This window comes from Panthera pardus, unplaced genomic scaffold (assembly GCF_024362965.1).
Source record: "Panthera pardus isolate Hobbes unplaced genomic scaffold, ASM2436296v1 HiC_scaffold_13, whole genome shotgun sequence".
In the NCBI taxonomy this organism is placed as follows: Eukaryota; Metazoa; Chordata; class Mammalia; order Carnivora; family Felidae; genus Panthera; species Panthera pardus.
This window is the reverse complement of record NW_026526688.1, coordinates 131796072-131822005: the sequence shown is the minus strand read 5'-3', so window position 1 is coordinate 131822005 and position 25934 is coordinate 131796072. Positions and strand designations below refer to the sequence as shown.

Below are 25934 nucleotides of genomic sequence, written 5' to 3'. Positions count from 1 at the left end.
CTTATAAGGCACACTGCATTAAGTGAGAAAAAAAAAAAGCTATTCATGCTCTTGTAAGCAATTTGAGGAGAAAATGCTAAAATTACCTTTCATCGGACATCAGTTCAACATCATCAGGTCCAGCCCTCTCATGAGATGGTGTGGAGTTGAGGCTTTCCATATTCTGTAACAAAACAAATTATTTGTTACCCAGTAAGAATGGTAAGAAACATGCAACAGAAGATCCTCCTTTATTTAAAATAGTAAAATCAGATAATACGCAGATATAAGCTAATTCAAGTCCTATTTCTATCTTTGTTAAAACCAGTAAAATTATGACAGTTTAGTATATGCCACTTGCATAAAATTGGATGTTGAGTTTTATCATCCCCTTAATGAAGGTATCTGATACCATCATAGAAATGATCACTATATCCTATAATGTCCTTGTTAGGTATCATCCATATCTTAGAGCTAACCACAGCAAAACCCAGATTGTCAGAACATCAGGGTGGCGGCATTTGAATTAGAACTAAGGAGGGGCGCCTAGGTGGCTCAGTCAGTTGAGTGTCCAGCTTTGGCTCAGGTCATCATCACATGGCTTGTGAGTTCAAGCCCTGCATTGGGCTCTGCACTGATAGTGTGGAGCCTGCTTGGGAATCTCTCTCTCTTTCTCTCCCTCTCTCTGCCCCTTCCCCACTTGTGCTTTTTCTTTCAAAATAAATAAATACACAAGAAAAAAAAAAGAAAAAGAAAAAGAACTAGAACTGGGGAATCTGACCCTGAATCTAATTAGAAACCAACGTAACATTCATTGTTCATTTAACATATTTTCAGTATAAACTGCAAATATAAAGTGGGAAAACACATAGCTAACCTGTAAACTATCCATAAAAAGAAATGGCGTAAAGAACCTTTGTTTCTGTGATATTTAATATTAATCTTTATATCAGCTAAGATGGGAAAAATATAAACAGGAAATTTACTTTGAATAGCATGTATTTCAGGTTGGCCAAGAGGGCTTTAATACTTATCGGGAGGCATATCTGTAAGGTTTTTTGACTGCCTCTGTGAATGTGGCCAAAGCTTTCTAAATACAATCCAGGCAACTGAGCACATAATAAGTAAGCCATCCCCATGAAGGAAGATTACAAATAAGCAAATGAGAACACATTTACATTCACTAAACTGAAAAAAAAAAAAAAAAATAGCTGCCTTGGAGATCTGAACCTGAATTTCACTGAACTCAAAGATTTGTATCTGCATTAAAAGGACATTAAGCACAACCCACCTATTGTGTATCATTAGAATAATATTATTGAAGCAACATGTGTTCATCTACATATTCATAGCCTTCCATCGTGAAAAACCCTTCACAAAGTAAATCTGACTAAGGTTCACAATAATCTGATGAAATTGACATATATAAAAATCTTTACAAAATAAACACATAATTGGAGTAGAAAACTAATCTTTGGCTCAGTAGATGAATGAATTATTTTCCATTTACCTTGGTTTGACCCACTTACCTGGAATTCGTAAAGTTTAAAACCCTGGGCTCCATCAAACAGTAGAAACAAAGGGAGACACAGTAAGTATTAACATAATAGTTAGAATGGTGACTCTGGAGTCAGAATGTTTGGGTTTGAATCCTAGCTCTATCATTTACCAACTGTTATGATCCTACCTGACCTTCAATTTCCTCTTCTGAAAAATGGAGATCGCAAGACTTAATATAGGTGGTCATGAAGATTAAAGGAGATAACACATGTATAAGCACTAGAATAATACCAGGTACATTTAAAGGATATTAGCTATTGTTGTTGATGCCATGATTATTATTTCTGAAACTGTGAGATCCACCTCCCCTAAAATATTTTACTATTATTTCTCCAGTTAAGGAAATGTCCCCAGGAACTGGAGTGTTTGTGTCTTCCATTACTAAACATCAATTTAGACACTTAGATAATTTACACAGTTGATTTGAGAATCGATCTGACAAATGAAAATTATGACAAAATTCAATTATATATTTAGAAGAGGCCTCTCTAAAATGGATCTCCTTGAAGCAAAGCATAATTGCTCTTATTACCCAAATGTGATCTTCCTGAAAAACAAGAGATATATCAATGACAGACAATCTTTGTTTGTTCTCATTGGTAATCTTTAATAGATTATCAAAATCTTTAGTGTAAGATCTTGGGCAACAGTATTAGGTTTCCTAAAGTTATGGAACATGAATTCCTAGGGAAAGTACAACCTTCTACCCTCAGATAATTTTAGAACTGTGTCAATGAAATACATTTTTTAATTATACGCGAATGACTATTTCTGAATAAATAAAAATCTTCACATTAAGGCTAAGAAATATTCAGAAAGAGAACAGAAAATAAGCTTTAATATTATATGAATTTAAAGATACTTCAGTAAGATGCTATAAGAATTTTTTTCTAAATAGAAAGAACCAAGATATAATTGATTATAGATTTTGAGAATTATAGAAAAAAGATAGCTATGTTAATAATGGAAAGCTTTGCAAAAAACGGTTGTAAAATGTGAGAAAGTCTAGCTGTTCTCCAGGGTTAAAATAAGTAAGCAATAACTTCAACTCCCTCCCCGACTCCACTTTTAAAACATGTTTGATCCCTATGTTTGAGAACTCCCCAAGGATTTGAGTTTTTATAGATGTAATAGACAAAGGGTGACTTTCAAAACTGTTCTATATTCCTAAGACTTTATGACAATTCCAACTTTCATGTTGTCTACATGTTTGAGACTGTTGAATATTCATGAGCTGCTTTCACTTAAAGCAGCAAGCAAGCACCCAGTGTTCCTTTGCCAAGGCAGTTGGGTTGTCCCTATACCTTTTGGGAACAGGAACATGTGAAGAATGTGTTACAACTGGCAACCTACCTCAATTTTTTTCAGAATGAAACAACAGTAGTAAAGATCTCTGAATACAGTAACAAAAGTACCTATTTCCATGGGCACAAAACATGTTATAAATTCTAACTTCCATTTTTTGCCTAAGGTTTAGGAAGGAAAGATAAAGAAATAGATCAGCAATTCCTCCACTTCAGTGAGATGAGAAAAGAGGAAACAGAATGTGTAGGTTAAAATAACAGGTGAATTAGAAGACTTCCATTGTATGAGAAGTATGCTACTGGACTTTCGAATGTTCTGCAGTTGTTAATAGTATTTGTCTTATGAAAAAATACTGACTCAATGCCTTCTGAAGATTTTGAACTGTTTTATGTCCCAAACACTTCTCTAGGTGTGGTAAAAGAGTGGTTCATTAATGTTTTCATTTATTAAAGGTTAAAGTAATAAAACTCTTTAAAAATGTTTTATTGCATTCATTTTTATTTTAATTGGTCTTCTAAACTTAGGCTCTTTTAAATAGGTCATTTTAAGAAATAGCAAAGAACAGATTATGACTTTAAGTATAAATTAATGAAACTGCTTCTTGAACTGTATTAAAAAAAACAGATAAAGCTTAGTCTACAATCCATAAAATTCTGCTTCATTTAAGGCTTACCAGTGACTTTCAAAACACACATATCTGCTATGATATAATTTATTTGGACAGTTTTTATGTGTCAGAAGGAAGTGAATTTTAAGAACCACCTTCCTTAATTATAAAAATATCCTGAAATCTAAAAAGAGCAAAAGCCATGAAAAAATTAGCCTGAGACTGTGGAATTTATTTTCAATTCTTCCCCTTGGCCCCCCTCTCTGTTTTGGCATTAAAAGCTAGACTCAAAACCTGTTTGACCACTGAAGCACTTGAAAACACTTGGAGCAAGGACAAATTTGTCTTCTAGAACTGTAAAATGCTGACAAAGCCTTTATAGAAGACACTGAAAAAAAATGCCTTCTCTCAATATACAAACAGCTCAGTCTGAAGGCTGCAGAGAACACTGCTAGTCAAAACAGGTTCATTATTCTAACCTTGAGCTCTCAGAGAAGGAGAATATTTGACATATTCTTATTAACGAAGGATTAATGTGGATTTGAGTTTCTTTTTGTACATTTTATGTTTTCTTGCAGAAAACTGTATAACTTAATCCATATTTAAAAAGAACTACTGGTAGGGTACGAGAATGCCGATAGAAGAGGTTGCTAGCTATCCACCCAAATCCACTCTACTTTCCTTCCACAGAAATAAGTAGCCCCAGGCCCAGTAACATTTCCTGGCCTCTCTTGCAATGAGATATGGCCACATGATTAACTCCTCTCCTTTAGGCTGTGTGAGGCAACGTGTGTGGCTTCCAGGCCTGGCTGATAAACTACCCTGGCAGGTACATGCCATGATGCTCGATGCTCATGATGTCCTTCTGTGAGTTGCAATGGAGATGAAAACCACCGTAGTGTGCTGGAAGCTACTTGAAGAAGAGGGAGACAGTTGGCCTGGGTCTCGAAAAACTGTATGGACCAAGTCCTCCACTTCTCTCCCTGGCTCTCAACTCCCGTTTTAGGTGGTTATGGGAGAAAGAACATTTACTGTGTTCAAGACCTTGCATTTTGGGCCTTTTGTGACACAATTTGCCCTAAAAAATATGGCACCCATTCATGCACTCGTTTTTTTCAACACATGATTTTGGTAAGTGCTGAACTCTGCTAGGCATTGGGGTGCAATGGTAAATGGGGAACCAGACAGACACTGGTCCTTGCCATCACGACTTCTGTATTAAGTTCTTGCTCCAACTGTGGTTTGTTACACTCTTAATATTTTTCATTTCTAGATAGGTTCTTTCTGAATGATAATATTGGCAAATCAAAATTCAAAGTGGCTAGCATATTCTTTCCTTATTCAATAGTATGTACAGGAAAGAAATACTAGATGTGTATAAACATGGTGAGATTGAAAAGTCAGAAGGGTATTTATGTTTCTTAGGTGAAAGGTAGCTTGTGGCTAGGACATAGGGGCAGACCTTTAGCGTAATGTAAAGGAGGTAGTGGGCAAACCATTCAAGTGTCTGATGAAATAGTCTTTAGGTCAAAGTAAGTTACAATCAAACCCCTCCACCCACCCACTAGGTTCCACCCTCTATCAATTACTCAAGAACACTGATTCTGCAATGGATCCCCTTCTCTTGCACATCAATTCCCTTCTCTATTGACTTATCTTACACAAATACTCTGCGATATCACTCTTTTAAATGCTCTCTCTTGATCTTGCATTGTCTCTGATTCTGCCGCTTCATTTTTCCTCGCTCCTAGAGAGCCACACGTGTTCAAAGACTTTCTACGCTTGCAGTACCCAATTCATTTCCTCTGATTCTTTCTTGAAATTGACCAACTGGATGGTTTCTTCTTTCCTCCTACCTAAATCTACCATAAAGGCAGATGTGGGTATTGCACTATTCCAATTTCTCTCCTCTGATTTGTTGCTGACTAAAATCCAGTAAGGCTCTTGCCCCATGTTTGTACTGAAGATTGCTAGTTGCTCCTTCCTAATCTTTTTTGCCTATACCTTCTCACCTGCCTACAAATGTTGGTATGTCCCAGAGTGCAGTCATTGGAGCCCTTCTTTTTGCTTGTTCCCTACGTGCCAGTTGAGACCATCCCAAGGCTTTAAATGCCAACTGGTGCCAAAGATTTCCAAACTTATCTTCCAAAGACTTCCAAACTTCATCTCTCCCCTGAGCTCCAGATTCACACACCTAACTGCTTACTTGACTTCTTTACTAATGAGCATCTCAAGCTCAACATATCTGAATGGAACTTTTGGTTTTTCCCTCTGAATTTGCCCCTCCAATATTATTCTCCATCTTTCCAGTTACTCTAAAGGTCTTGGAGTCATCCTGCACCCACCTCTTTCTTCACATCCACATCCAATCTATTAGAAAATCCTCTTTATTCCCTCAAAATACATCCATAGTCTGACCTCTTCTTGCCACTTAATGGCTATCATCCTGGCCTAAATTGTTATCAATTCTTGCTTAGATTACGTCAATTATTTTGCTTTAGTGTTTGTTCATCCCTTACCACCTCTGTGCTATTCTTAACACAGTTGCTAGAGCGATTCTTTCAAAAGGTATATCAGAAAATGATTTTCTTCTTTTTAATCTTCTAGTGGTTCCTCATCTCACTCCAGATAAATCCCAAAGACCTAAAAACAGCTATAAAGGCTTAAGTGATCAGTACCCTTGCTACATCTCTGACCTCATTGCTTATAATGCTCCTTCCTCAACCCTGTTCCAACCACAGCAACCTCTTGCTTATCCTCAAATAGGCGAAGCCTGCTGCCCCCTCTCCCCTCTCCTCACCTGATGGCTCACTCTCTCACCTCTTTCAGGTCCCTGCACAAATCTTCTTAGTGAGCCTGACCAGGGTATCTTCTGTATATCAGTCCTTCACCCCCCACCACTTCCTGTCGTCTCTGCCCACTGCATTTTTTCCCACAGCATGTACTGCCATCTGACTATATATTTTCTTGTTTCTTATTTGATCCTATAAGAATGCAAACTTCAGGATGGCTGTGAGTGTATCTGTTTTGACAACTTCTGTGTCTTTAGCTCCTCAAAGAATGCTTGTCATACAGTTAGTTGTTGTATAGTTGAAGGAATGAATAACTTTAAATCAGTGGTTCACAATGTGGGGCTTTTTTACATTACATTGACACTACCCAGAGAATCACTGTCATGTAGTTTGTGACAGGAATTAGTGCACGGAAAACAAGGGTTGAAAATTGCTGCATTAGGTAGATGACTGTTTTGCAGGGGCAGGTAAGACAGCCTGGGGACAGGAGAGGGTGGCGGTATGCAGACATGTCAGGTGACTGTTTTGATATTCCAGGGCAATTATAACAAGAGCCTCAGTGATGTAATGGCAATACAAAGGGACAAGGGGGTCCTTCATACCATTTTTAAAGTAGAGTCCACTAAATTTGACAACTAACTGAAAAGCTGGAAGAGGGGCTGGGGGCAAACAAAAGGACCAAGAAGATGTTGACTGATGAAATCAGATGGGTAGCCTGGTGAAAAAGAGATTCAGGAGGAAAAGACAATGAATTCGGTTTTAACATGCTCACTTTCTAAGGTGGACTGCAGAGAGCTTCAATCAAATGTTGACTTGGCAGTCATTGGTAGAGAGGTGACATCTGACACCATGTGAGTGGCAAAGCTCTCAAGCAAAGATGGAAAAGAGAAATGAGACAAAACGGAGCATCTACATTCACCTATGCTTTATGGAGGCTGAGCCAGTGAAAGAGATGACACAGAAGAAAGTCATCGTGATCACAGGACACAGGAGAGGTCAGTGTCACCAAGGTGGAGAGGGAGAGGGTTCTGAGAAAAAGGGAAGAAGTATCAAGCCCCACAAGGGCTTGAGGAGTCAAGGACCAAGAGAATGTCAGAGCACAGGGGTCTTAGAAGAGCAGTTCCAATTCCATGTCCAGACAGCGACAGGGAGAAAGCAGGTTTCCCAGAGAAGTGGGTGTAGAATCTGGGTTACTGGGATTGAACAAGCAAGTGTGAGAAGCAAGATTCAGAACAAGGAAGTGCAGACTGTTCAAAATGTTGGATAGCAAGTGAAGGAAAAGAGACTGGTCATTAGAATCTAGGGAGCAGAAAAGAACTTACGTGTGAACAGTGTTCAGTTTTCTCTATTCTTTAGCACATTTAGTTGCATTTAAATCTCACAAAAAAACCACAGTGAGGCATTAACAGTCCCACTTTACAGATAAAGTAACTGAGGCTAAATAACATGCCCACTCACCATAGATATTAAGTGATAAAGTTGAAACTGAAAACTGAGGTCTGACTGCAAGAGCTATGCTCTTTCCTTGAACCCTGCCTGTGATTTCAGAGGGTGCACAAGGCATTAAACAGATACCATTTATAAATAAGAGAGCTGCTAGACTATGTTTTCAGTTTTTGTACAATAAATGTGATGCTTACTCTATATTTTATAGAATTAGTATACTCATATGGGGAACATCTGAAAAACAGAGCATGCACTAACAGCCGCTTTTTTTTTTTTTTTTCCTGAGGAGGCTTCATGCCCAGTGTGAGGTCCAACAGGAGCTTGAACTCATGACGGTGAGACCAAGACCGGAGCTGAGATCAAGAGCTGGACTCTTAACTGAGCCACCCACGCACCCCTTGAGTGACAGCTACTTCTAATACTGCTGCTACCACCACCATGATACAATCAATCACTTTAGGCTTATTTCCTTTCAGTCTTTTTTCCTGGGAATGAACATTTTTATATACATTTGTACACACACACGAGATACATAAATATACACACATACAAATATGTACACATATACGATACATACGTTTATAGACATACATATATAAAAATGTACAGAGACATAGATACATATATAAATGCACACTTCATAACCCACTTTTAATATTGAAGGATATAGTAGACTCTCAGCACCACCACTTGTGTGTGACCTTGGAGATGTTATTTAATCTCTTCTGCCTCATTTCCCTCATGTTTAGAATGAGAATAATAATAATAATAATAATAAAAAATCTGCCTTATGGATAATTGGGAGTACTAGAATTGATAATATATACAAAGCACTTAAAATATAACTTGTCAATGTTTTTTATTTTATTACATGGTCTTCTAAATAATAATTTTACTGAACTGACATCCACATTACTAATCTGATCTCGTACTTTTAAGCATTTAGATTGCTTCTAATTTTCCATGATTATGGAAAGCCTTGCAGTCAGCAAATTAATACTCATGGTCTTTTCCATATTTAAGTAGAACTGAGTGGCAGAAGTATGATTACTGGATAAAATGCATGACTGAGTTATGGGCTTTTGATTCAAGCTGTTAAATTGCACCCAGAAGAGGAAGCTTTTAGAGGTGGATGCTTTTTCTAGGCCAACAGAAATGAGCCAGTGGACAGGAAGCCATGAAAACCGTGTGAGTGAGTGTATGTGTATGTTTGTACATGTACATGGGGGTGGGGAGATGGAGGTAGAAAACAGAATTTACACGGACAGTTCTTGAGTTAGAGGGTAACCTCAGAAATTAGAAAAGCCATGTTATCATTTGAGCAGGTGAGAAAATAAAATGAGTGGAGTTCTTAGAGATGTTTTGAAGCAGGAAGGAAGCTGCTGAAACACAAGCTGGGTGTCCTAGTTCTTCCAAGTAAATGAGGAGACAAGGTTTTGCTCTGAGAATGACTGCAGGGTACAGGCATGAGCTAGGAGTTTAAAGGAGGAGGAAAAGCTTGGGACCGTGGCAATAATTAGAGATAAGGCAGAACACTCTAATGTCACACACTACCACTAATTTTTTTTTTTTTTTTTAACGTTTATTTATTTTTGAGACAGAGAGAGACAGAGAGAGACGGAGCATGAACGGGGGAGGGTCAGAGAGAGAGGGAGACACAGAATCTGAAACAGGCTCCGGGCTCTGAGCTGTCAGCACAGGGGCCCGATGCGGGGCTCGAACTCACGGACCGCGAGATCGTGACCTGAGCCGAAGTCGGCGCTCAACCGACTGAGCCACCCAGGCGCCCCATACTACCACTAATTTTTAAGCTCTGAATTCTCTGTAGCCTCTTGGTTCCTGCTGGTCATGACTGTCTCAAGAGGTGACAGGGCAAAGGCGAAGTGCCCAGCCAGTTCCCACCTCAGAGGTTCCAGATGTGCAAGATGCTTTTTTTGGTCTACAGCATATTCTCCTTGGTTGTGTTGTGGGCTGGTGTGATCAGTGTGAAATTATCACTCGCTGTGTTCAGGTCCTCTCCTCTCATTTACTCTGGAAAATGGCTTTTGCTCCTATCTCTTCAACAAAACCGCTCTTATTCAGTGATCTCCAGCTTGCTAACCCCAGTGGTCAAACGTGCAGTCTTCTACTTGACCCACCGTCTGACCTTCTCTCCTCTTTGAGATACTGGGTTCACCTGGCTTCGAAGACATCAAATTCACCTTGTCTGTCTTCTACTTTGCTAGTCTCTTAAGTCTCCTCTCCTGGTACCTTCTCATCTCTCCATCCTCTAAAGGTTGGTGTGTCTTATGGCTCACAGCCCCTGAGGTGACTTTTCTTTTCTGTCCACACTCACTCCCTTGGTCTTTCAAAATACACCCAGAATCCATCCACCACATCACAATGACTGCAATGCACCACTCTAGGAGGAACTGTTCACATTTTAGTCTATGGGAACAGTGCCTCTAGAGTAGTGCATCATACAATCTGCAAGGAAATACATGCTGACTCTGGTATCACCTTGTTCAAACCATCATCATCTTAATTCCAGATTATTGCAATAGCCTCTTAACTGGGGTTTCTCTTTCTGCCATTGCCTGCTTACTATTCTCAACATAGCAGTTGATTCAAATTTCAGTAAGTCAGATCACTATTCTACTTAGAACCCTCAAATGGATTCTCATCTTATCCATATTAAAGGCAGAGTTCTCACAATGATCCATGAGGCCCTACTTCATCTGCTCACTTTCTCCCATTACCTCTTTAACTTTGCTCACTCTCCTCCAATCACAACGGTACCTTTTTTTTGTTTTTTTGAACATTCCAGATAAATGATTGTCTCAGGGCCTTTGCACCTACTAGGATAGTATGGCTTGCTTCCTCACTTTCTCTAAGTCTTTACACTCAAATGTCAAATTCTTGGGAGATCTTCTCAGATCACTCCATTTAAAATTGCATCGCTTGCTCCCTCACAATTCCTGTCACCATTTCCAGCTCTATGTTTCTTCCTAGTAGTTATCACTATCTGACGTATTTTGTGTTTTACTTACTTATCTTGATTATTGTCTGTTCCCCCTACTAGATTGTAAACTCCATGAGGACAGTAACTTTTGCCTGTTTTTCTCACTGCTGTATCCCCAGGACCTGAAATATTTCCTGGCACATAAAGGCATATAATTATGTATGCATTTCTCCCCTCTCCCACCCAGTTTAGAAATAAATGTTTACTCAGGGTGTAAAGCACGTGAAATGGAGCAGGAAAAGGTTTTGGGGGAGATTTGGGAAAAGTAAACTTAGAAGGTCAAAAGTAAGTGACAAGTTAAGATGCACAACTTAACTTTTAGGATGGAGTCTAAAGACTTGCTATGTTCCCTGGCTATTTGCTTTGTGGTTACCTGTGAAGATCAGATTTAAAAATTCATGGCATATGACAGTTAGAAAAGCTCTTAGACAGCACCTTTACTTTCTACGTGGAAGTTGTGTTGGCAGGGTTTTCAATTATTCACTGCAAAATGACATGGTCCACTTGGCTCACTTATGTTAATACATGACATTCACAACCTGGAATGAGGAAACTGGCAACTAACATGGGGGCAAACCCTTTCACCTAAAAAGACCAAGATGGCATTGGGCTCTCCCATTCAAATGTTTTTAAGCAAAGAATGTCTATAGTTATTATATCAATCAAACACAGATTCTAAGGAATAAATGTACTTTTTCACTTTTATTAGCTATTACCACCATGCTAATTTAAGACATGATTCCTTGTGGAAAAGAAATATTCATGGCTTCAGTTCACGTAAAAAGGGACTGAAATAGAGTATATTCTTTCCAATGAAGTGTTGGACTTTTAGTCATTGTAATCTCTTTGGCAGATAAGCAAATTGTGGGCCAGATAAAGAACTAATGAAATTAGCACCATTTATTTTACTTAAAAATTTACTTTTCCCCTACGCAAGAATTAAGTTAATGCTAAAAACATTTAATATGTATAATGGTTCCAAAGCTTACATTCTTTATTTGGAGTGTATCAGAAATGGACCTGAGGTGGGTGATTGCTTCTGTCCCTTCTAGCTGGTCACTATTACTTCTAGAAACAGAGCATCAAGACATTTGGAGGGGAAAAAAGAAATTAACATGTTTCCCTGAATTTGCCTTTATGTGTATTTTATTTAGGGCAAAATTGGGAATCTTCTCTGAGCACATGCATAAATTGACAATGGAAAAGAGGTGGCCCATATTAGTAAATGTATGAAAAACCCAGCATGGAGCTAAAAGCTAGTCAGAGATAAAATAGATCAGAGTATTTACACATTGCATGGTAAAAGCGGACATTGCCTAATTTATTATGGGGACTCCAGCTCATGTTATGTTATAAATTTTATCTTCAGTTTTTATTGTTGTTGTTAAATTTTTAAAAACTAAATGGACTAAGAAGACACACTTTGGTTCTCACTTTTCAGAGAAACTGAAGCATATACAGAAAATGATGACGTATACTAATAGTATACAATAACTTGTAATAACTTATATATCAAATCAATAATCCAGGGTTCAATTCTGAGGTAACTGTGTAAGAGGCTGATTTTTTGGTTTTTTTTGTTTTTGTTTCTGGTTAATTTGGAAGAAAATAGTTTCTAGAGTATAGGTTTAAACTAAATTTCTGAACACAGAGATTTTTGTACACAAAGATAGTTGACCCTCTTTCTCTATGTAGTTTTCTTTCACTTGGCTTTAAGTTTATTAATTTTTTTAAATAGTCATATATTCAAGAACAAACAGAATGGGGGAAAATAAAAAGGCTTTATTGGCAATATTTCAAAAATAAAATTTAAAAATGCTCCAAAGAATGAGATAAAAATCAGGCCAATTTAAATAAATAGTAAGTGTTCTGTCTTTGTTTCTTTTGGTAGAATATAATTTTTCTCGGCTTTGATTTTAATATTAAAAAGAAATATAAGTGTGCATATTTAGTAGCTCTAAGGTCTTCACAACTCATATCCTATAGTCCTATAAGCTCATGATTGGAATTATTATTATTATTATTTTACATAGCAAAGAAAAGAGATGTGGTATTTCCTAACTGGCTACAAGTAAAAATTTTACAGAATTTTCACTTACCACAAGACCATCTTGATTTTCACTGAGTTCAGAGAGTTTGGAACTGGATTTCTGACGTTTAGGTTTGCCCCTTTCTCCAACACAACCAGAAGTATTTTCATACAACTTTTCCACATCCTGAGCACTCAAAATACAATCTTCGAGGCTGCTGAACCCAGAAGGAATATTTTCTTTGTCAATAAGTCCCCTTGAAATTAAAAAAAAAAAAAACAACAAAAAACCTTGATTTTATTTTAAAAGGTAAAAGGGACATTTTAATGACACTGTCACTGCATCACATGGGAAATCAGGAGGGTGCCCAGAAATTCCATTTTGCCTCTTTGATCAAAATCTGAGCACAGTGCTACTCCTGAGACCAACTGGTGCCAAATAAATCACATTAAAAGAGAAATTATTCCTAGAGGCAAATTGGCAGGGACTGTGTTTCTACCAATGAACAACTTTTGTATTTGTACCAAAAGTAATTTGTATTCAAACAGAGAGAACAGTGCAAGCTTACAAAAAAATCTTCCCATTATTAATAAATTACACCCCCCCACATACACATTTTATAATCCAATGTGTGAAGAAAAATCTGAAAAGGAAATATGTTGTCTTTTTCTCTAGAATGGGACATGCTGATTTTTCCAAATGATGAAGACATTTCAGCATAGTAGAAAAGCATGAGTAACAGAATCCAACTGCATTTGATAGTCTTGGTAGAAATAGCATAAGTTTATAAAAACTACAGAATACACAATATTAAAAAAAATTTTTATGTTTATTTATTTGAGAGAGACAGAGTGTGAGCCGAGGGAGGGGCAGAGAGAGAGGGAGACTCAGAATCTGAAATAGGCTCAGCTTAGAGTCTGACGCGGGGCTCGAACTCACGAGCTGTGAGATCATGACCTGAAGTCAGAGGCTCAAGTGACTGAGCCACCCAGACGCCCCCAGAATACAAAACATCTTAACTTAAATATGGATTTATTACTTATCAGTACAAAGTTTCATGACTTAGTTTTAGCTTCATGACTTAGTTTTAGAAGTAGATATGAATGCCATAACTATAGAATTTAATTCACTTAATATTACTGAAACAATGAGTATCTTAAACATTCCCTCAAGGAGTTTTCACAAAATTAAATTACTTAGCAAATTATTTGTCTTTTACTACATCATGGAACAAATTAAGCCATCAGTATAGCGTCATGGCTTGCCAGAGTACAAATGAATGAGATCTCTCCCTTATTGTATGACTAAATTAAGGTAACTCCCTACTACTCATGGAAATACATGAGCTCTAAAGAGCAAAATTGATGACTACATTTTACCATCAGTTCAACCACATCCCAAAAAGAAAGATAATGTTAAATATTTATTCTGCAATCTAAATTCATATCCTGTTTTAGATGAGCTTATAATGGAGGCAAAATTATGAATTAAATATTTTACTATCTTAGACTATCTTTGGTGATTTTTAGCACTCCACATTTAATTTAGTCTTATTTTATACAACTTTTAATGTAAAAACATATAGACTTAGTAAAAGTATATAAAAGATTGATGCAACAGTTATTAGAAATATCCTAAACATAAAATAACAGAAGGCATGAGAAAGCTGATAGGGGCTAACATGCTGGCACATATACTCATGCAAACACTCTTAAATCTTCCCCCTTCATGTGCTGAGAGAGGTGCCTTTTATGGATAGTTGGATGAGTTTGGTATCAACTTCAAAAATAGTTGTTTTACTATATAAAATCTGTCTAATCGCTCTTCTGATTTCCTCTAACTCCTGGGGTATACATCCTACTATTATTTTTTTAGTGGGGGTGGGGGTTTATGTTTGAAAGCTCTTAGGACAGAATTGTTTACCCCAAAATTCCTATGTTGAAGCCCTAACCGACAACGTGACTGTTTTGGAGACAGGGACTTTACAGAGCTAATTAAGGCTCAATGAGGCTATAAGGGTGGGGCTCTACTCTGTTAGAACTGGTGTTATTATAAGAAAAGGAGGAGATACCGGGAAAGCATGCACACAGAAGAAAGGCCATGGGAGGACACAGAGAAGGCACTGTCTGCAAATCGAAGAGAGAAGTCTCTCATCAGAAACCAACCCCATCTGCACCTTGATCTTGGACTTCCAGCCTCCAGAACGGTGAGGAAATAAATCCCTATTGTTTAAGTCCCCCAGGTAGTACCTTGTGAAGGTAGCCTCAGCAGGCTAATACAAAAGCTAAAAACTAGTTTTAGAAATTAAAACACAAAGTTTATTTTATAATCTTTTTGAATAGTGAATAAATGACTGGAATAAGTCCTGTCAAAATAAATATATGAAAATCTGTTCAGTGTGTTCATGTGGAAATCCTGATCTCTTAAAAAAAAAAAAAAAAAAAAAAAAAGGTCTCTGAGTCAACACCTTTCAGCCACAGTACAAATGTGACTGTGAGAGCACTGGAATACAATTCCTGACTGCAACATTCGGACAGCTTTCAATCATACTGGACATCACTGAGATTTGACCTGAACTCAAATCTCTGCGGCTTCTCACTTCATCTAGAGTTTCTCCCTCACCCCTACATGCACACTTAATGTTCTAGTAATACCTAACTATTTATCGTTCCTCTAATAGTACAGCATAATTTTTTTCTTTTACTTTGAACTAGGAATTTAATATAATATTTGTAACAAAGAAATCTGTATATACATTTCCAATTTATTGTGTATTGGACAGTTGAAACCACTTTAACTTAAATTACGCTTTGCCTCTTAGAAAGTATTTATTATAAAATTTTCACACACATAGAAAAGAAGAGAGACTCACAACGAACTTCCATATACCCCTCACCAAGAGTCAACATTTCCATGCATCTGTCAGATGGCAAGCTTTTTAATAAATGAATTAAACTGAAACTTTTCACATAATGAACATGTTCCTTAAACCTTGGTATTTTTATGGTAGCAAATAATAACATAAACCTGACGTTTCCTTTTAAATTTAAACAATAAATAATTAGCATTAAAATGAAATATTTACAGTCTACCTTCTGTATTTGTTTAAACAATGTCACGATGACTTTAGTATAGACTTTATTGGCTCTTTAATCTCATCCTGAAATATGGTCATCACTGGCTTTAAGGATATATTTTTTTAATTGGTTGCAGCTCTAAGTTGTTAGGAGGCCAAACAATAGACAAAAATATAATGAGTTTGTATATTTAAGAACTCTTTTTTTTCCTTTTTTTTTTTTTTTTGAGGGGGAGAGGGGCAGAAGGAGAAGGAGAGAAAGAATCTCAAGCCGGCTCCATGCTCAGCACAGAGCCTAATGCGGGGCTCGATCTCACAACTGTGAGATCATGATCTGAGCCAAAGCCAAGAGTCAGACGTTTAACCGACTCAGCCACCCAGGCACCTCTTTAAAAACTCTTTTTAGCCATTCCATAGAGTTATTAGTTTTGAATAGAATATATTAAAGTCTAGCTTAATTTTTATTTTTTAAACAAAGCCTGATGAAAATCTTTGATAAATGAATCAATTATGCATAAGTATATACTGAGAAAAACATACTTACTATAGGCTATGATAATGATTCTCAACCTTTGCACAATCAGTGATATGTCACTGTATCTCCTGGGGACATACTGGAGAGGACTTTCATGGGGACAAAAGTAGTAGGTCTGGGGCCCTGAGAGATAAGGGCCTCACTCCTCCACAGCCCTGGTGAGCTCAGAGAGGCAGTGCAGTGTGGCGTGGAGGTTGAAGAGGAAGGACTATCAAGACACGCTAATTACTCAGAATGTCAGGTGAGGAGGAGGCCATATGACTAGGAGGGTGAGGCCAACAGGGAACACAGGAAGGGGACTTCTGCATGCCCAGACCACACACCAAGGAGAAAGAGTAATGCAAGACTGTAAGTTACCTTGGCCACACACAGTTTGCAGCCCGAGATTCACTCACTCAGTGCACAACTTAATCTGACCACAATGAGTAAGCAGCATGAGCAGGGAAGGAAATTACCAGAGAAGAAACTTTAAGGGGAAGGCTGGAGTTTCATGGGTCGTTAGATTAGTCAGCTTCTACCATTCTCCATCTCATTTGTTCTCCTGATATTGATAGTAAAATATGATTGAGATAACTTATATTAGAAACATTCCCAACTCTGGGAAACTAAACTCTGCAGGAAAGGTTACTTAGTCTGTGTTTCATATTTTTCTGTCTATCCCCATTCACTGTGACCTTACCCCACTGTGCTGTGCCCTGCCTGCTGCTGTGCACCCACCATCAACACTTCCACTGTCTGTCTCTGTTCTCTGTCTTGTGCTTACTACCACTTGCATCCAACCTCAGCTTACTGTCCACCTGTCCAAACAAACAGAGTGGAAAGCACGACGTCGTGACATACTAAGACTATTTTTAAAATGCAATGTGTTGCTACATACTGTTTGGCAAAAAATGAGGCAGAGGATATGAACAGTATTAAATAATTTGTACTTGCTGTGTAACATAATTTAGGCAGTACACAAACTAATTATACTCCTAAACATTTTCTATAAAGTTTAGTCAATAGCTAATTTTAAACATAAATACCTCCCGAATTACAATTTTTCTATTCTCTAAAGGTAGTATTACACAGCACCCTCTCCAACCCAGCAGCTTCAAGACAATTAAAAAAAAAAATTTTTTTTTAATGTTTTTATCTATCTTTGAGACGGAGAGAGACAGAGCATGAACAGAGGAGGGTCAGAGAGCGAGGGAGACACAGAATCTGATGCAGGCTCCAGGCTCTGAGCGGTCAGTCAGCACAGAGCACCATGCGGAGCCCGAACTCATGGACTGTGAGATTATGACCCGAGCTGAAGTCGGACACTTAACCGACTGAGCCACCCAGGCGCCCCTAAGACATTTTTTTTTTAAAGTGCTGCCTATATCACTTAAAAAGTCAGTAGGTTATACCACTGATACTGTTTTATTTCTAAAATTACATTTGTTAGTATAGCTCTTAAACATCTTGACAATATGCGGCATGGTATTTATTTACACGACTTGTCTTTTGTGTCTTTCTTTAATCAAAAAGAAATCTCTTTTTTCCCTTAGATTTTGATGTAGATTATGAATCCAGGTAAAAAAGAATGAGGAGGACTAGGGTCTGATTTAGTCTTTGACATTTAATAAGGAATTCAAAACAATAACTTTTTAGAGACTAAATGCTACGGTAGATAAAAATAAAATTTTTGGGAAAAATATATGAATATAACTTTATTTTCCATGACAATTTAAATAATGATTATTCAAACATATGGATAATTATTTATTTGTATTTTCTCAAATCCCTGAAAATCTCAAATTCTTGACATTCATGCTGTGGGAAAGCTTAAAATCAGTCACTATAATAATAAAGAACACAAACATTTTCTTTTCTGATTAGACTTAGGCTCAACATTCCTTACCCTAAAATGTAACCAACTGTCAGAATATTACAGTGATATTCTAATATTTCATCAGGCCAATACAGCAGGGAAATCTGTTGATTTCATAAGGTGTTCTAACAGCTAAATGAATGTTGTCTAAGAGAAAAACCACCTCTGGACAGGCATAGGGCCATTTTCTCCTCCAGTGGTTCAGCATCCTTCTCAATAAGATATTCATGAGGAAGCCATGAAATGTATTAAATCAGAGGTGGTTTCCTACAATATACATCTAGACAACATAAAACATCTAGAAAAAGCTGAAATATTCATTTAGCTGCCTACAAATTTCCAAAAGTTACCTTAGAACAGTCAAGGGCACTTGGGTGGCTCAGTCAGTTAAGCATTTGACTCTTGATTTTGGCTCAGGTCATGATCTCACAGTTTCGGGAGTTCAAGCCCCACATTGGACCCTGTGCTGACAAGCGCAGAATCTGCTTGAGATTCTCTCTCTCTGCCTCTCCCCTGCTTGCACTCTCTCTTTCTCAAAAACAAAAAATAACAAACTTAAAAAAAAAGAATAGTCAAAATGAAACTTTTAAAGTTTTAACCTGAATACTGAAATGGGAATGGCTATAATGCAGTGACTAATTCAGGTGTATATTTTTAAAAGGAGAAGAGAAAATCCAAATAAGAGGCACCAATGCCAACTCACACATCTCTGCTGCGTCGAACTTCATCCTGCTCTTTGGACTGGCGGCGGCGCTGTCTGGCAGATGTGGAAGAAGACGCTGATGATGTTCCAGACTCTGAGTCCTCTGAACTTTGGCCTCCAGGGCCATTAACATCAAAAAGATGCTGCTCTACGGCTGACCGGATGGTTCTTTCTAAGAGTCTAATAAAAAAAGAATACAGAGTCACTCAGGTAATCAAATTTATCAATGATTGTCTTTAAAAGTTTGTATCTCTAATTTTGGAAAATCTGTATTTCCAATGGTAGATCTACTATAGTTTCATGAACAGAGATAGCATATGAGACATCTCAAAATATCTGTATCGTGTGTTAAAGATAAAACCCAACCTAACAAATCCTACCAATTTGATAACCGTGTTTCTCATCTCTGTAGGTCCAGGATTACTGAAATGCTCACAGCAAGTCTAGCAACAGTTATCAGAGGCCATCAGGAAATAAGGGTCATTTATATAAGGCAGAATGAGGAAATATTTTTTTTCCTCATAGAATAAGAATAGACCTATTCTTATAAGGGTGAGTTCCTCCAGATGTCATACCAGTTCTTTAGAGGAAGGCAGTATGGTTTGTGAAGCAAACTGGCACAAATAATTTTATGATGGCTATTATCTATTTAGAATCCCTTTAAGATAAAATTATGCAGGGAATAATGCTATTAAAAAGGAATACCTCACGAGAACAATTACTACTTAGAATAGCAAAACCTTTCTGAACCTCCATTAAATTAAATTGTGATGTATACAGTTGAAGCTGCATTCATGCAAACATCCCAATACTCATTACTGAAGATGGTAGGATAGATTTCCTTCGTCCAACATGAAGAAATACTTCAGTACAGGGGCTAAAAAGAGTGCACGATGGGATAGATAAGGTATCCCTCTAAAGCTGTATAATCTTTCAATGTGTCCAAACTTCTTTTATCACCACACTATTTAATTCTAAATAGCTGGCATGGAAAATTCTAAACATATTCTCCTCAAACCACATTTTTCTGCACTTGAAAAAAGAATCACATCCAAACTCATCAAATGGTACACATTAAGTATGTATAGTTTTTTGTGTCTCAATAAAGCTATTAGAAAATTTAAAAGAACCATGTACATAGTTTTAAAATGTTCAGATTAAGAAAAAAACATTTGCTTAAATAAAATGGGTTTTAAGAAATTTAAGAACTTCAGATTTTCCAAATGTAGTTTTCTACCAGATGCATAGTAATTTCATTAAAACTATTTGTAGACATTGAACAAGTATAGTCTAACTTGGGCATTAGAACTTTTATATTTAGAACTCCATATCCCAATGATTCAAGATTACCTAACAGTGGCACACAGGGATGTCAGTGAATTAATATGTACATACAAACCCATCCCACATCTTTTCCAAACTATGTAAGATATAAAAGAAGTAAAGGTTGTCAGGAAACACATAAGCAAGAACACATCAGTCTTGGTATAATTCCGGAATCTCTTTAAAATTCACAAAGCTAAGAGAGGTCAGTCCTGCCCTCTCACTGCTTCTTTACCTAACAAAGAAGAAAAAAAAATCCCAATTTATCCTGTTGGATCCAAATTCATACTAACTAGTGCTTTTTTAAATTCTCTCTACCTCCTTATCACATCTTCCCTCCTTTTCTGCCTGATCCCTGTTGATGGAAGATGCTCTAAAAAGGCCCATTTATGTCTCAGCGAGGAAGGAAGGAAGGAAGGAAGGAAGGTGTGTTGGAAAGTCTTTGAGCAAGAAACTATTTATAAATATTTATTTAGTGCCTAATATACATCAGGCACTTTTCTGTATGTTAGGGATACAGCCATGAATATGACAGACAAGACCCCTGTGTTTATGGAGCTTATGTTGCTGCTATGAGGCAAGATGGGTAATAAATCGTGAAATTTCAGATGATGATAAATTCCCTCCAAAATGGAGTCCAGGATTGGAGAGTGACTGTGGATAGTCAGGGATGGCTTCTCGGACGAGAGGACATTGGAACAAAAAAGTGGACTATAGGAAAATTATTGGCCAGGCTGAAAAACAGCCAGTACAAGGGCTCTGTGGCAAATATACGCTTGGCCTATTCCAGAAAGAGAAGGTCACGAGGTTGCAGCATAATGAGCAATCTAGTCAGAGAGGTAGGCAAGGGCAGGTAACTGGAGTTTAGATTTTAGACCATGTGCAATTGGTGGCTTGAGGGAAAAAAAGGCAGATGATGGACATAATCAATAGAACACTATTGCTGCCTTGTGGAGAAAGGATTTGTTGCCATCATTAATTTGTTTTTGATTCTGTGTCCCTATTGGGCTGTAAAGTCCCTGAAGGCAGAGCCCAAAGCTTATCTGACATTACACACTTAACACTCTGCTTGGCATAGTGCAGGTACTCAATAAATGCTGGCTGATTAAACATTATGAGGGAAGAAGAAAAGATACTGTTACTACTTTAGCCTTTAATGACATCCTTCATTGCAAGATACCTCCCCCAACACACATTTTGCAAATATTAATAGACTCTGACATTATTTTGACTGAAGCAAACATCTTGCATGTTCAAACGGTTGAGTCGTCTCTAGTCACACACCCACACAGAAGCTCAAACAGGAACACTTCTTATTTAGTCCTCTTCTCTGGTTTTAAAAATAATCATTGGTTGCTTACTGTATTAACTTCCCAATACGATACACCATTAGAGTAGCTTTTTTTCTGTTTGGTAAATGGGAAAGGAGGGGAAAAAACCCAATCCAAAAAACTTACTCTCCAGTTGTTGAAACATTGCTGACTTGGGATACATGCGTACTGTGGAAAAGAAGCACAAAGAAATAAAGTCAGATTAGAGCACAGAGACTGTGAACCCAATGTCTGAAGGGGATTCCAGGCTGAAAGTATCAGCCAGACTCTGACTGTTCTCTGTACAATGTTTAACCATCCACTGACAGATGCTGATTTTCACTTATTTCTAGAATTAGAGGATGGTCCTGGGTGTTTACTCCTGAAAGGTGCTTCCCTCTGCCCCTCCATTTTAAAGATGTCTATGACATAGAGTTCTAAAGTGATCTTTACAAACCATCTCTACCTTCTAACCCTACCACCACGGTTCTAGTTCAGGGTCTTTTCATTTTCCCAAAATGTTAATACAATGTTGCTGACTGCCTTCCTGCTACCAACTCTACCCATTCCTGGCGCTCCCCAGCCCAAATCTGGTCCCTCCTTGTCCACCTCCTCCAGATGTGCATACAGAAGCAGCTTTCTAAAGCTGCTCTGAACATGCAGACAGCAGCAGGAACCACAGGGGACAGAGAAGAAGGAAGCAACACTGGTTTCTACAGGACTATTTCTAAGCCATTTTTTCTTCTGAAGTTCCTCAAGATGGAGAATCCCTCAAGCTCTACAATGTTTCATCTCAACACCTAATTTACAGCCCTTTTATTGAGCATTTATAAACTCCTTCTACCTCCCCATTTTATCCAAAGCCTGAATTCCTTCAAAAACATTACAAAGTAGTCAAACGTTAAGTGGAACAGTGGGATTATAGAACACTACCTGATCAGCACACTCTGGAACTTCTCCCCTCTTGCTTGCACCCTGTGTTCATACAACCACAGTGAGGGTTGAAGCTAGCAAATACTTTAGCAGCATCAATACCAAGACTTTCTCACAGTCAGCCTTCCAGTGCTTAGTCAGCTTCTAAATCAAGATTCAAAAGTCTGCTTAAAAGAAAATCCTTCATGCTTATCAAACTACAGTTTTACATAACAGACAAAACAGTGCCCTTTTTTCCTCATTCTTTGTAGAAGACACCTGAAGAAAATGACAGTCCTTAATGACCAATACTGATGGCAGCCTTTCAAGCACCCCAAACATCCTCATATGTGCTACGCAATTTTCAACATACAAAATTGATTTTTTAAACCACCTGTTGGGTTTTTCTTCTACGTACATGTGTATCTCATCTCTTTCCATTCTGAATCTAAGTGCCTCAAGGGACGGTATGACACTTCTCCTTTACTGCTATTATGCTCCCTACCATTACCACTATCATCAGACAGAGCTTAGCACTTATTATCCCAGAGGTGATCAACACTCACTCTTTAGCCCAGAGAATTTCCTTTAAAAAAGCCATAGCTATTTTCACGGCCACAAACCACAGCCAAATCCCGGAAGAGACACAAAAAATAATGCTATCGTTCACAAGGGAAACTGATGTGAAAAATCGCAATAAATGAACAAATGAACAAATAAATACACTCTAACACTTACTGAGTACTTAGTATGTTTCAGACACTGTGCTAAGTATTTTGTACATAGATTTTCTTGTTTGCTGTTTACGATAGCTCCCTGAGGTAGGTACTATTGTTTCCTCAATTTTCAGATGAAGAGGTTAGAGGTTAAGAAACTTGCCCACAGTGACAGAGCCAAGAAGTAGATGAGCTGGAATTTGAACCAAGAAAGTTTTAGCTCAGAGTCTAAGCTTTTAATCACCACACCAGACATTCAATCCATCACTAACTAGAAGAAAAACTCACTAGAATCATCTTTGTAGATGGAGGCTTGGACTTAGGTATTTTACTTTGCTTTTAATCACAACCATTTTTTATCTGCTTCACAATGCCTGTTATTCACAGTGGTTCCCAGGTTACATAACCAATAATATATCCTTTGCTGTTCTCTGTCCTTAAGTGGAACAGGCAGTTCCTGCTTTTGATGCTTTGTGGCTCACCCTCTGTAAAGTCAACACTGTATAATTAACTCCTGCATTTCACTTTTCAATGCAGTTGCACAACCTTAGTTTTGGGAACATGGACCAATGTGAATGATGACTCCAGGAGAATACAGAAGAGGGAGAAAATGTGGATCTGCTAGATGCTAAAAATATTCCAAAGACATGTAAGTATAATCAGCCAATTAGTCCTCCAGGCCATCTCAGAATGAGGAGATGTACATCCTTTCTTCTCTTCTACATACTTTTAACCTGAACTTCTTTTTGCTTATTAAAGCACACACTGATGTTTTTATGTTCCTTTTGGGGGGCTGGGGGCCAGGACACAAAAAGAAAGGTGAGGAAGAAAGAGACAAGAAAATGACATCAAGTAGAACCAGGTTTTCAGATTACTAACTGAGGAAGTGCTTCTCAAACATTAAGGCATAGCTGAATCACCTAGGAGCTTGTTTACAAACAGACTCTCCTTCAATAGTCTAGGTCTCAGGAAGGGGACTGCCTTTCTAACAAATTGTACAGTGATTCTAGGGCTGCTGATTTGTGTAAGACACTGATTAGCAAAGCTGTAATTCCCTGCAACTCAAATTCTTTAAGACTTCAATTACTTGGATATCACAATAGCTATTTTTAAACTTTCTAATCTAAGTAATGAGGGTATGAGTTGGAAAACTTAGGCTAGCATAAGTGAATAAAAGGCAACATGTCAAAATTTCCCTCGTAGCTTGTAACCTAAGCCATGTAAATCAGTCTTGTAAAATTTATTTATTTATTTTTCAATGTTTATTTATTTTTGTGAGGCAGAGACAGAGTGCCAGTGGGGAAGGGGGGAGAGAGAGAGAGAGAGAGAGAGAGAGAGAGAGAGAGGGAGAGAGAAACACAGAATCTGAAGCAGGCTCCAGGCTCTGAGCTGTTAACACAGAGTCTGATGCAGGGCTCAAACTCGTGAGCCACGAGATCATGACCTGAGCCAAAGTCGGCCTCTTGACCAAATGAGCTAGTCAGGTGCCCCCAAATCAATCTTTTTTTCTTTTTAATGTTTATTTACTGATTTTTGAGAGAGAGTGTGTGCACAAGTGGGGGAAGGGCAGAGAGAGACACACACAGATCCCAAGCAGGCTCCATGCTGTCAGCAGAGAGCCCAATGTGGGGCTCGAACCTACGAACCATGAGATCATGACTTCAGCTGAAAAAAAGAGTCAGATGTTCAACTGACTGAGGCCACCCAGGCACCCCAACATAAATCAGTCTTAAAGAGCCATTTTCAGAATGCAAAATAAATGAATAAATCAATAACAAAAACAAGTAATTAAATCATATTCAATTTTGCTTATATATTGATCTTAGGTCAAATTTATGATAATTTAGTTTCTTCAACATTCCTTTGGAAGTTTTGGTATACTTAGCATGCCCATGTTTTCATGTTTTTAAAACAGAATTTGTGTAAAGCAAGTATTCCGAGAAGAGAATATTTTCCATTGGAAATCAAAAAAGGGAAGTTCTGGTCTCAGCTCTGCAGTTAATGAGCTGAAATCATACATTGTCAGTTAGCCTGGCTGTTTGGATTGGTTTCTTCCTACAGAAAATGAAAGGCTTGGCTACTGATCTCTGTGGTTTTCTTTTAGCTCTAAAAGTTTACTTCCCTAAAGTTTAAATCATTACAAAAGGTTATAACTGCATAATGTTTTATGATAGTTTCGGTCATAGTTATGGTTTATTAAATACCAATATGGCTTTGGTGAGGTATCCAAACACCCCTATAGTTCCTGTGGGATAATTCACCACTAACAAGATTTCTAAGAATATTTAATGACAGAAATAGGGGTTATATTTCCATAGCTATAATTGACTCATGAAGGTAATTCTAAGACACTGATAAGAGAACAATAAGCAAATAAGCTAAAGTGAAAGATTTCCTTCAAGCCACATGTAGCTTGTTTTTTATCCTCTGCAGAAAGCTAAGAGTAATGAATTCTTTCAGAGCCCTTTGCTAACAAAATTTCTTACCATGCAATATAAACACTTGAATATGGAAGAGATCATATCATAATGTTGATAAAACAAGTATTCAAAACTGAAAGAGGGGCACCTGGGTGGTTCAGGCAGTTAAGCATGTGACTCTTGATTTTGGCTCAGGTCATGATCTCACATTGGTGAAATGGAGTCCCCCTATGGGCTCTGCGTTGACAGCCACAGACAGAGCCTGTTTGGGATTCTCTCTCTGCCCCCTCCCCACCATGTATGGGCATGCTTTCTCTCTCAAAATAAACAAACATTAAAAAAAAAAAACCTGAAAGAAATAAGC

The 25934-nt window shown here is 37.7% G+C and overlaps 1 protein-coding gene and 1 long non-coding RNA gene across 10 annotated transcripts in view; one reads left to right on the top strand and one right to left on the bottom strand.

Moving 5' to 3' along the window:
• FAM13A (family with sequence similarity 13 member A) overlaps positions 1 to 25934 on the bottom strand; it is a 368980-nt gene that overhangs the window by 64376 nt on the left and 278670 nt on the right. For 7 of the 9 annotated variants that reach the window (XM_019464526.2, XM_053901396.1, XM_019464516.2 and 4 more), the window contains 4 exons: positions 21670 to 21711; positions 18890 to 19069; positions 12790 to 12976; positions 87 to 163 (listed from right to left, as the gene is read on the bottom strand). In XM_019464526.2, coding sequence (XP_019320071.2) covers positions 87 to 163; positions 12790 to 12976; positions 18890 to 19069; positions 21670 to 21711 — 486 coding nt within the window. The remainder of the gene's footprint in view (positions 1 to 86; positions 164 to 12789; positions 12977 to 18889; positions 19070 to 21669; positions 21712 to 25934) is intronic. The other 2 variants (XM_019464493.2, XM_019464543.2) reach the window with 1 other exon arrangement.
• LOC109276024 (uncharacterized) lies at positions 14731 to 24305 on the top strand. The gene is made up of 3 exons (XR_002084483.2): positions 14731 to 14926; positions 18848 to 19099; positions 23688 to 24305. It is a non-coding gene; the product is annotated as an uncharacterized LOC109276024 (long non-coding RNA).